The sequence below is a fragment of the Bombina bombina genome, chromosome 6 (genome assembly GCF_027579735.1).
Source record: "Bombina bombina isolate aBomBom1 chromosome 6, aBomBom1.pri, whole genome shotgun sequence".
Taxonomy (NCBI): Eukaryota; Metazoa; Chordata; class Amphibia; order Anura; family Bombinatoridae; genus Bombina; species Bombina bombina.
In genome coordinates this window covers 525,327,123-525,339,716 of record NC_069504.1, presented here as the reverse complement: position 1 = coordinate 525,339,716, position 12,594 = coordinate 525,327,123, and the positions used below count along the sequence as shown (strand labels likewise).

General features: G+C 38.6%; 1 protein-coding gene across 3 annotated transcripts in view; it reads left to right on the top strand.

Annotated features, from left to right (window-relative positions):
* GABPB1 (GA binding protein transcription factor subunit beta 1) overlaps positions 1 to 2,333 on the top strand; it is a 437,479-nt gene extending 435,146 nt beyond the window's left edge. For all 3 annotated transcript variants that reach the window (XM_053717436.1, XM_053717435.1, XM_053717437.1), the window contains one exon: positions 642 to 2,333. In XM_053717436.1, the coding sequence (XP_053573411.1) occupies positions 642 to 794 (153 nt within the window). In that variant the 3' untranslated portion in view covers positions 795 to 2,333. The remainder of the gene's footprint in view (positions 1 to 641) is intronic.
* Positions 2,334 to 12,594: the final 10,261 nt, after the last annotated feature.

Genomic DNA, 12,594 nt, shown 5'->3' with positions numbered 1-12,594 from the left:
GTAAAGGACTTCTAAGCAGCAAATCAGTATGTCTGTCTCGGGACAGCTAAGGGGTTGAGCCTCGTGCACTCTCATTTTATTTCCTTATTCAGTTTAAGGAAGTTTACTATGAAATCTCATGAGCGTTAAGTCAAAACTCATGAGATCACAGTAAAAGAGTTCATGACCTCAGCACTGTTGATGCTGATTGGCTGCTGTGCATTTCTTCATTATTATTTTTTTTACCTGCAACTGGGCAGCAGCTAAAGTATAACTTTTTACACAGAACTTACTCTGCTGGGCTATGGAGATTATGAGGTAAAATATCTTCCTTTTTTACACAGAGATGCTCAGGTGATATTTTCCTGTCATCTTTTTACAGTTATGCTGCATCAGTTTCAAGTGATTTAGCAGATGAGTATTATGTCCCTTTAAGTTATCATAAATTAAAAACTATTCTTTTATCTCCCTTAAACAGATTTTCCACCGTACAAGGTTTTTCTATTCACTGTACCATAATTCTTTGTGATAGACAAGTCCAGAGACAGACATTACCAAGTGTACCCTAACATCTTAGTTTAGTATTATTGCCTTAAAGCAGTTCTAAAGTTTTACTAATTTAGTATCTTCTTTAAAAAAAAAAAATTGCCTTTTCCTCACAGGAAAGAGAATGCCTTCAGAAACAACTTGACGAAGCCAACCGTGAAGCCCACAAATATCGTCAGCAGCTTCTAAAAAAAGAGCAAGAGGCTGAGGCATACCGACAGAAGCTAGAAGCTATGACAAGGCTGCACACTAATAAAGAAGTCATTTAAGTGACTAACTGAAGAGGACGTATAATTTTTTATATTTTCATTCAACAAGGAGATATAAACCATAACTGTGCACTGTATGGTTACAGACATGAGTCTCAACAGCAATTATTGTCAAGCAAGATATCTTGCAAGAAATGTTAAATACTTGTAACATAGTATACAAGTGCCGGTGTTACAAAGCTCACTTTTTGTGAAAAGTATTTAAATACTGTATATAGTCTTTTTTTTTTACAGTTATAAAATAAGTTGATACTGAATTTGAGAAAGTTGCAGAAACAACGTAGTCGTGTTTTTCCAAACTGTTTCTACTAAATATGAAAACAATTTGTAGAATGCACCACTTTCCACTAAATACTTATTTGGCAAATTGTCTTAAAAAGATACTTAGTTCTGCAATGCTCTCTTTAAACAGATCAACGATGCCTTTGAGGTTACCATTTCCTAGTGGAAATCTTTTGTACAGCTTTTCATTTTGTTTCTCCTATTCTTTGAATTTTTCTTTTCTAATGAGCAAATTTTTTTATATCTGTTAACTTTCAAAACATCCAGGTAGGTTACATGTATATGAAGCTAATATTTTTTAATAAGTTGTTTTTTTTTGTACATATGCTGCATGTTTTTGTATATCTTACTGCACATATCAAGCTTGAATCTCTAGGCAGAGAAAAAAATTATATACGGCACATCAGTAGTTTAAAGTTTCTCAATCATAATATGTGTTTGCATAGTTCACTCTCTCATAGTTTTTTAAATATTTACATTGAAATCAGAGTAAATTAAATTTCTACTCCTATTGTTTGTATTTTTTCAAAAAACAATTGGTCATTTAGACTTATGTTTTTTTATTTACATTTTGAATTCAGTTTTGCTTCTCGCATACCTGTTCTATCCATACCTTTCACTCCACAAATCCACAGATTTCAGGTTATAAAGGAGTCTAAAATGATGAGTGATATTAACTGTTATACAGAAATGTAAATATACATGGAAATCATGCTTTTTTACTCAATATACAATCATTAACTTCATAGCTTCTTTGTTTTCTTTGGATTCATGAAAATAATGTGATGACACAAAATAATCACAATATAAAATCTGTTTATTTGTAAATGCTATGGGTTTTTGATTACAGATGACTTTTATGCTTTTTGTTCTAACAAATATAATAACAATGAATTGCTATTTATCACAGGGTAATACAGCTAATGCCTGGAAAACCGAGTGTAGATTTAACACTGCACATTCTCCCTGCTTTTCAGATCTTGTCAGTGTGGTGCCTGCATATGTTTAAATTACCTCCTTTGAAATAATTCTTCTTCAGGAGTATGACCAGACCAAAAATATAAAAGAAAATATAAAAACTTTATATCCCTCAGGAACTTCAGAGATGTGCCATTATTTTACTTAAAATCTCCATAATCAAGCTGATTTTATAAAAAAAAAAAAAAAAAAAAACTGGAGTAAAAGGTTATGTTGTTGCTAGATCATATGTCATAATGTTTAATGCAATTATTAAAGATCTTCAACATAAGGAAGTTACAGTCTTGTGATGTGCCTATGTCTCTATTTTGTGATCTTGTTGCATTATTACACTTCATCACAATAAAAAAAAATGACAAGCTATGTTAAAAATTGGTAAACACTGTTAAATACACAACATAAGGAAGTTACAGTCTTGTGATGTGCCTATGTCTCTATTTTGTGATCTTGTTGCATTATTACACTTCATCACAATAAAAAAAAATATGACAAGCTATGTTTAAAATTGGTAAACACTGTTAAATACACAATACTGTTGGTATAATTTATAGTTATTGCTGCACAAAATATTGAGAATTGTTGACCATAATCACTAATCAAATTAAAATCCATTCAGTCATTCTTACTTCTTGATTAATGTAAAGCCAAAACTACAGAGCTGAAGAATATCTACCTTCATAATCCTCTTTAATGTAGATGACTTCAGGTTTGACGTGAAATATTTTTGTGACTTATCCCTCAACAACCACTTATCTTGACAATATCCTGTTAGTGACTTTATCAGTTAAGGAAGCCTGGCATGTTGTTTGATTAGTCAGACAAAAAGCTGCATAGTTCAATCAAACTCTATTTGTTGTCTGGAAATTTTCTTAGACACACTGTGTAGAGGGTGTTTTTTCAAGACATTTCAGGCAACCATGAAGCTCAAATACATACTTCACCCTTGTTCATTAGTTTTGTGGGTTTTCCAGCTTTTACTGGCTTCCACTTTTGTAGTGATTACTCTTGCCTGATTTTACAAATGACCATTACAGTTTATTTTTCTTTCATGTAATTGGCAAGAGTCCATGAGCTAGTGACGTATGGGATATACAATCCTACCAGGAGGGGCAAAGTTTCCCAAACCTCAAAATGCCTATAAATACACCCCTCACCACATCCACAATTCAGTTTTACAAACTTTGCTTCCAATGGAGGTGGTGATGTAAGTTTGTGCTAAGATTTCTACGTTGATATGCGCTTCTCAGCATTGTTGAAGCCCGATTCCTCTCAGAGTACAGCGAATGTCAGAGGGATGTGAAGGGAGTATCACTTATTGAATACAATGATTTCCCTAATGAGGGTCTATTTCATAGGTTCTCTGTTATCGGTCGTAGAGATTCATCTCCTACCTCCCTTTTCAGATCGACAATATACTCTCAATTTACCATTACCTCTACTGATAACTGTTTTAGTACTGGTTTGGCTATCTGCTATATGTGGATGGGTGTCTTTTGGTAAGTATGTTTTTTATTACTTAAAACACCTCAGCTATGGTTTGGCACTTTATGTATTTATATAAAGTTCTAAATATATGTATTGTACTTATATTTGCCATGAGTAAGGTTCATGTATTTCCTTCTGCAGACTGTCAGTTTCATATTTGGGGAATATAAACATTTTTTAAGAAATGTATTTCTTACCTGGGGTTTAGTCTTTTTTTCAATTGACTACTTCTTGCAAATTGCGGGCGGTATTAGGCCCGCGGGTGCGTCAAATGCTAAACTTTATTGCGTCATTCTTGGCGCAAAAATATTTTTGGCACGAAAAAATACGTCTATGACGCAACTTCGTCATTTCCGGCATCAAGTATGACGCCGGAAATGACGAAGTTGCATCATAGACGTATTTTTTCGTGCCATGGTTGCGTCATTAGTGAGTGTGTCATTTCTGGTTATTTGTGGCGCCAAAAAAGTTTGTTACGTTGTGCGTCATACTTGGCGCCAAACTTTTTCATTATTTCAATACCCCATTGATGTTTGCCTCTTGCCTTTTTCTCTATTAGAGGGCTATGCTATTTGCATTTTCTCTTGTAAGGTGTATCCAGTCCACGCATTCATCCATTACTTGTGGGATATTCTCCTTCCCAACAGGAAGCTGCAAGAGGATCACCCACAGCAGAGCTGTCTATATAGCTCCTCCCCTAACTGCCACCCTCAGTCATTCTCTTGCAGCTCTCGACAAGGGAAGTAGCTAGAGAGATGTGGTGAATTAGTGTAGTTTATCTTCAATCAAAAGTTTGTTATTTTTAAACGGTGCCGGCGTTGTACTGTTTTTTACCTCAGGCAGAAATTAGAAGAATTTGCCTGAGGTTTTTGATGATCTTAGCAGGTTGTAACTAAGGTCCACTGCTGTTCTCACACATAACTGAAGAGTATGAGGAAACTTCAGCTGGGAGAACGGCCTGAGGTATGTTCAGTATATTATTTTCTAGAGGATGATAAGAACTAGAAAATGCTGACAGTGCCTGATATAGTTAAGGTAAGCCTGATTGCAGTGATTTAATAAACGACTGGCATCATGCTTGCAGTAAAAAGTAATTTTCATATTACTTTCTATTATGGCTTAGTATGTAAAACGTTTGCATATATATAAAGAACGTTTTTTACTGAGGTGATAAATCTTCGTTTGGGGCCTAGTTTTCCACATGGCTGTTATTTTACTCCTAGGAATAGTTTTTTAAGGCCCTCTGACTTTGAGTGCATGGTGGGAGGGGCCTATTTTCGCGCTCTAATTGCGCAGTTGTTTTTACATTCTGAGACATCCAGCTTCCCTGAAGGATTCCCCTGACATATTGGGCCTCTGTAAAGGGTTTTTGTGCCTACAAAAGTCGTTTTATGGGAAGGTAGGAGCCACAATAGAGCTGTGGCAGTTTGCTTGTGACTGTTTTAACGGTTTTCATCCATTACTTGTGGGATATTCTCCTTCCCAACAGGAAGCTGCAAGAGGATCACCCACAGCAGAGCTGTCTATATAGCTCCTCCCCTAACTGCCACCCCCAGTCATTCTCTTGCAGCTCTCGACAAGGGAAGTAGCTAGAGAGATGTGGTGAATTAGTGTAGTTTATCTTCAATCAAAAGTTTGTTATTTTTAAACGGTGCCGGCGTTGTACTGTTTTTTACCTCAGGCAAATTCTTCTAATTTCTGCCTGAGGTAAAAAACAGTACAACGCCGGCAGGTTGTAACTAAGGTCCACTGCTGTTCTCACACATAACTGAAGAGTATGAGGAAACTTCAGCTGGGAGAACGGCCTGCAGAATTAACTGCCCTGAGGTATGTTCAGTATATTATTTTCTAGAGGATGATAAGAACTAGAAAATGCTGACAGTGCCTGATATAGTTAAGGTAAGCCTGATTGGCATCATGCTTGCAGTAAAAAGTAATTTTCATATTACTTTCTATTATGGCTTAGTATGTAAAACGTTTGCATATATATAAAGAACGTTTTTTACTGAGGTGATAAATCTTTGTTTGGGGCCTAGTTTTCCACATGGCTGTTATTTTACTCCTAGGAATAGTTTTTTAAGGCCCTCTGACTTTGAGTGCATGGTGGGAGGGGCCTATTTTCGCTCTCTATTTGCGCAGTTGTTTTTACATTCTGAGACATCCAGCTTCCCTGAAGGATTCCCCTGACATATTGGGCCTCTGTAAAGGGTTTTTGTACCTACAAAAGTCGTTTTATGGGAAGGTAGGAGCCACAGTAGAGCTGTGGCAGTTTGCTTGTGACTGTTTTAACGGTTTTTACCGTTTTTTTGCTTCGTTTTTGAACCTGAGGGGTTAATCATCCATTTGCAAGTGGGTGCAATGCTATTTTAGTCTATTATATACACTGTAAAAATTTCATAGAGTTAACTGCTTTTTTCACTGTTCTGCAGTTTTTGTGTTTGTTATTTTTCCCTTAAAAGCACAGTACCGTTTTTTATATTCTGCTTTTTAACATTAATTAAAGTGTTTTCAAAGCTTGCTGGTCTCATTACTAGTCTGTTAAACATGTCTGACATAGAGGAAACTCCTTGTTCATTATGTTTAGAAGCCATTGTGGAACCCCCTCTTAGAATGTGTACCAAATGCACTGATCTTACTATAAGTTATAAAGACCATATTATGGATTTAAAAGATTTATCACCAGAGAAAATTGACAAGGGGGAAGTTATGCCGACGAACTCTCTCAACGTGTCAGAGCCTATAACTCCTGCTCAAGGGGCGCCAAGTACATCTAGCGCGCACATTGCGTATACTTTACAAGACATGGCGGCAGTTATGAATCATACTCTTACAGAAGTATTGTCCAAACTGCCAGGGTTACAAGGAAAGCGAGACAGCTCTGGGGCTAGAACAAATACAGAGCTCTCTGACGCTTTAGTAGCTATGTCCGATATACCTTCACAATGTGCAGAAGCCGAAGAAGGAGAGCTTCTATCTTTGGGTGATTTTTCTGACTCAGGGAAGACACTTCAACCTGATTCTGATATGTCTACATTTAAATTTAAGCTTGAACACCTCCGCATGTTGCTCAGGGAGGTTTTAGCAACTCTGGATGACTGTGACGCCATTATAGTCCCAGAGAAATTGTGTAAATTGGATAAATACTACGCAGTGCCTGTTTACACTGATGTTTTTCCAATACCTAAGAGGTTTTTAGAAATTATTACTAAGGAATGGGATAGACCAGGTGTACCGTTCTCTCCCCCTCCTGTTTTTAAAAAGATGTTTCCCATAGATGCTGCTACACGGGACTTGTGGCAAACGGTCCCTAAGGTCTTTAGCGAAGCGTACAACTATCCCTGTCGAGGACAGTTGTGCTTTTCTAGATCCAATGGACAAAAAATTAGAGGGTTACCTTAAGAAAAATTTTATTCAACAAGGTTTTATTATCCAGCCCCTTGCATGCATTGCCCCTGTCACTGCTGCTGCTGCCTTCTGGTTTGAGTCTCTAGAAGAGGCTCTACAGGTAGAAACCCCATTGGATGATATCCTTGACAAGCTTAAAGCTCTTAAGCTAGCCAATTCATTTGTTTCTGACGCCGTTGTTCATTTAACCAAACTAACGGCTAAGAACTCAGGTTTTGCTATTCAGGCGCGTAGGGCACTATGGCTTAAATCCTGGTCAGCTGACGTTACTTCAAAGTCTAAGCTTCTCAACATTCCCTTCAAGGGGCAGACCCTATTCGGGCCTGGACTGAAGGAGATCATTTCTGATATTACTGGAGGAAAAGGTCACGCCCTTCCTCAGGATAGGTCCAACAAATTAAGGACCAAACAGCCTAATTTTCGTGCCTTTCAAAACTTCAAGAGTGGCGCAGCTTCAACTTCCTCTAATACAAAACAAGAGGGAAATTTTGCCCAGTCCAAGCCGGTCTGGAGACCTAACCAGGCTTGGAACAAAGAAAGAAAGAAAAACCTGCTGCTGCCTCTAAGACAGCATGAAAGATCAGCCCCCGATCCGGTAACGGATCTAGTAGGGGGCAGACTTTCTCTCTTCGCCCAGGCTTGGGCAAGAGATGTCCAGGATCCCTGGGCGTTGGAAATCGTGTCCCAGGGATATCTTCTGGACTTCAAAGCTTCTTCCCCAAAAGGAAGATTTCATCTCTCACAATTATCTGCAAACCAGATAAAGAGAGAGGCATTCTTACATTCTGTTCAAGACCTCCTAGTTATGGGAGTGATCCACCCAGTTCCAAAGGAGGAACAGGGGCAAGGCTTCTATTCAAATCTGTTTGTGGTTCCCAAGAAAGAGGGAACCTTCAGACCAATCTTAGATCTCAAGATCCTAAACAAATTTCTCAGGGTCCCATCCTTCAAGATGGAGACTATTCGAACCATCCTACCTATGATCCAGGAGGGTCAATATATGAATACCGTGGACTTAAAGGATGCTTATCTGCACATTCCGATACACAGAGATCATCATCGGTTTCTCAGGTTCGCCTTCCTAGACAGGCATTACCAGTTTGTGGCTCTTCCCTTTGGGTTAGCTACGGCACCAAGAATCTTTACGAAGGTTCTGGGGTCACTCCTAGCGGTCCTAAGGCCGCGGGGTATAGCAGTAGCCCCTTACCTAGACGACATTCTAATACAGGCGTCAAATTTTCAAATCGCCAGGTCCCATACAGACATTATTCTGGCATTCCTGAGGTCGCAAGGGTGGAAAGTGAAGGAAGAAAAGAGTTCTCTATCCCCTCTCACAAGAGTTTCCTTCTTAGGAACTCTGATAGATTCTGTAGAAATGAAGATTTCTTTCATGTAATTAGCAAGAGTCCATGAGCTAGTGACGTATGGGATATACATTCCTACCAGGAGGGGCAAAGTTTCCCAAACCTCAAAATGCCTATAAATAGACCCCTCACCACACCCACAAATCAGTTTTACAAACTTTGCCTCCTATGGAGGTGGTGAAGTAAGTTTGTGCTAGATTCTACGTTGATATGCGCTCCGCAGCAGGTTGGAGCCCGGTTTTCCTCTCAGCGTTCAGTGAATGTCAGAGGGATGTGAGGAGAGTATTGCCTATTTGAATTCAATGATCTCTTTCTATGGGGTCTATTTCATAGGTTCTCTGTTATCGGTCGTAGAGATTCATCTCTTACCTCCCTTTTCAGATCGACGATATACTCTTATTTATATACCATTACCTCTGCTGATTTTCGTTTCAGTACTGGTTTGGCTTTCTACAACATGTAGATGAGTGTCCTGGGGTAAGTAAATCTTATTTTCTGTGACACTCTAAGCTATGGTTGGGCACTTTTTTTATAAAGTTCTAAATATATGTATTCAAACATTTATTTGCCTTGGTTCAACATTCCTTATTTCAGACAGTCAGTTTCATATTTGGGATAATGCATATGAATAAATAAAAAATTTTCTTACCTTATAAATTTGACTTTTTCCCTGTGGGCTGTTAGGCTCGCGGGGGCTGAAAATGCTTAATTTTATTGCGTCATTCTTGGCGCTGACTTTTTTGGCGCAAAAAAAAAAAAATTCTGTTTCCGGCGTCATACGTGTCGCCGGAAGTTGCGTCATTTTCTTTTGCGCCAAAAGTGTCGGCGTTCCGGATGTGGCGTCATTTTTGGCGCCAAAAGCATTTAGGCGCAAAATAATGTGGGCGTCATTTTTGGCGCTAAAAAAATATGGGCGTCACTATTGTCTCCACATTATTTAAGTCTCATTTTTTATTGCTTCTGTTTGCTAGAAGCTTGTTCACTGGCATTTTTTTCCCATTCCTGAAACTGTCATTTAAGGAATTTGATCAATTTTGCTTTATATGTTGTTTTTTCTATTACATATTGCAAGATGTCCCACGTTGAAACTGAGTCAGAAGATAGTTCTGGAAAATCGCTGCCTGGGGTTGGAGCTACCAAAGCTAAGTGTATCTACTGTAAACTTATGGTATCTGTTCCTCCAGCTGTTGTTTGTACTGTTTTGTCATGACAAACTGTTAAATGCAGATAATATTTCCTTTAGTACTGTTTCATTACCTGTTGCTGTTCTGTCAACATCTAATACTCAGAGTGTTCCTGATAACATAAGAGATTTTGTTTCTAATCCATTAAGAAGGCTATGTCTGTTATTCCTCCTTCTAGTAAACGTAAAAAGTCTTTTAAAACTTCTCATTTTTCAGATGAATTTTTAAATGAACATCATCATTCTGATTCTGATAATGGTTCTTATGGTTCAGAGGATTCTGTCTCAGAGGTTGATGCTGATAAATCTTCATATTTATTTAAAATGAAATGTATTCGTTCTTTACTTAAAGAAGTCCTAATTGCATTAGAAATTGAGGATTCTGGTCCTCTTGTTACTAAATCTAAACGTTTAAATAAGGTTTTTAAATCTCCTGTAGTTATTCCAGAAGTTTTTTCCTGTCCCTAGTGCTATTTCTGAAGTAATTTCCAGGGAATGGAATAATTTGGGTAATTCATTTACTCCTTCTAAACGTTTTAAGCAATTATATCCTGTGCCATCTGACAGATTAGAGTTTTGGGACAAAATCCCTAAAGTTGATGGGGCTGTCTCTACTCTTGTTAAGCAGATGGTACTTCCTTAAGGATCCTTTAGATAGGAAAATTGAATCCTTTCTAAGAAAATTGAATCCTTTCTAAGAAAAGCTTACTTGTGTTCAGGTAATCTTCTTAGACCTGCTATATCTTTAGCGGATGTTGCTGCAGTTTCATCTTTTGGTTAGAAGCTTTAGCGCAACAAGTAACAGATCATAATTCTCATAGCATTTTTATTCTTCAACATGCTAATAATTTTATTTGTAATGCCATCTTTGATATCATTAGAGTTGATGTCAGGTATATGTCTCTAGCTATTTTAGCTAGAAGAGCTTTATGGCTTAAAACTTGGAATGCTGATATGTCTTCTAAGTCTACTCTGCTTTCCCTTTCTTTCCAGGGTAATAATCGTTTTCGTTCCTTTCGTCACAACAAGGAACAAAAACCTGATCCTTCATCCTCAGGAGCGGTATCAGTTTGGAAACCATCTCCAGTCTGGAATAAATCCAAGCCTTTTAGAAAATCAAAGCCAGCTCCTAAGTCCACATGAAGGTGCGGCCCTCATTCCAGCTCAGCTGGTAGGGGGCAGATTACGTTTTTTCTAAGAAATTTGGATCAATTCCGTTCACAATCTTTGGATTCAGAACATTGTTTCAGAAGGGTACAGAATTGGCTTCAAGATAAGGCCTCCTGCTAAGAGATTTTTTCTTTCCCGTGTCCCAGTAAACCCAGTGAAGGCTCAAGCATTTCTGAAATGTGTTTCAGATCTAGAGTTGACTGGAGTAATTTTGCCAGTTCCAGTTCTGGAACAGGGACTGGGGTTTTATTCAAATCTCTTCATTGTACCAAAGAAGGAAAATTCCTTCAGACCAGTTCTGGATCTAAAAATATTGAATCGTTATGTAAGGATACCAACATTCAAAATGGTAACTGTAAGGACTATCCTGCCTTTGGTTCAACAAGGGCATTATATGTCTACTATAGATTTACAGGATGCATATCTGCATATTCCGATTCATCCAGATCACTATCAGTTTCTGAGATTCTCTTTCCTAGACAAGCATTACCAGTTTGTGGCTCTGCCGTTTGGCCTAGCTACAGCTCCAAGAATTTTTACGAAGGTTCTCGGTGCCCTTCTGTCTGTAATCAGAGAACAGGGTATTGTGGTATTCCTTATTTGGACGATATCTTGGTACTTGCTCAGTCTTCACATTTAGCAGAATCTCATTCGAATCGACTTGTGTTGTTTCTTCAACATCATGGTTGGAGGATCAATTTACCAAAAAGTTCATTGATTCCTCAGACTTAGGTAACCTTTTTAGGTTTTCAGATAGATTCAGTATCCATAACTCTATCTTTGTTAGACATGAGACGTCTAAAGTTGATATCAGCTTGTCGAAACCTTCAGTCACAATCTTTCCCTTCGGTAGCCTTATGCATGGAAATTCTAGGTCTTATGACTGCGGCATCGGACGCGATCCCCTTTGCTCGTTTTCACATGCGGCCTCTTCAGCTCTGTATGCTGAACCAGTGGTGCAGGGATTACACAAAGATATCTCAATTAATATCTTTAAAACCGATTGTACGACACTCTCTGACGTGGTGGACAGATCACCATCGTTTAGTTCAGGGGGCTTCTTTTGTTCTTCCGACCTGGACTGTAATTTCAACAGATGCAAGTCCTACAGGTTAGGGAGCTGTGTGGGGGTTTCTGACAGCACAAGGGGTTTGGGAATCTCAGGAGGTGAGATTACCGATCAATATTTTGGAACTCCGTGCAATTTTCAGAGCTCTTCAGTCTTGGCCTCTTCTAAAGAGAGAATCGTTCATTTGTTTTCAGACAGACAATGTCACAACTGTGGCATACATCAATCATCAAGGAGGGACTCGCAGTCCTCTGGCTATGAAAGAAGTATCTCGAATTCTGGTATGGGCGGAATCCAGCTCCTGTCTAGTTTCTGCGGTTCATATTCCAGGTATAGACAATTGGGAAGCGGATTATCTCAGTCGCCACACGTTTCATCCGGGCGAATGGTCTCTTCTCCCAGAGGTATTTCTTCAGATTGTTCAAATATGGGGTCTTCCAGAAATAGATCTGATGGCTTCTCATCTAAACAAGAAACTTCCCAGGTATCTGTCCAGATCCAGGGATCCTCAAGCGGAAGCAGTGGATGCGTTGTCACTTCCTTGAAGTATCATCCTGCCTATATCTTTCCGCCTCTAGTTCCTCTTCCAAGAGTAATCTCCAAGATTCTGAAGGAATAATCATTTGTTCTGCTGGTGGCTCCAGCATGGCCTCACAGGTTTTTTGTATGTGGATCCTGTCCGGATGGCCTCTTGCCAACCGTGGACTCTTCCGTTAAGACCAGACCTTCTGTCACAAGGTCCTTTTTTCCATCAGGATCTCAAATCCTTAAATTTAAAGGTATGGAGATTGAACGCTTGATTCTCAGTCAAAGAGGTTTCTCTGACTCTGTGATTAATACTATGTTACAGGCTCGTAAATCCGT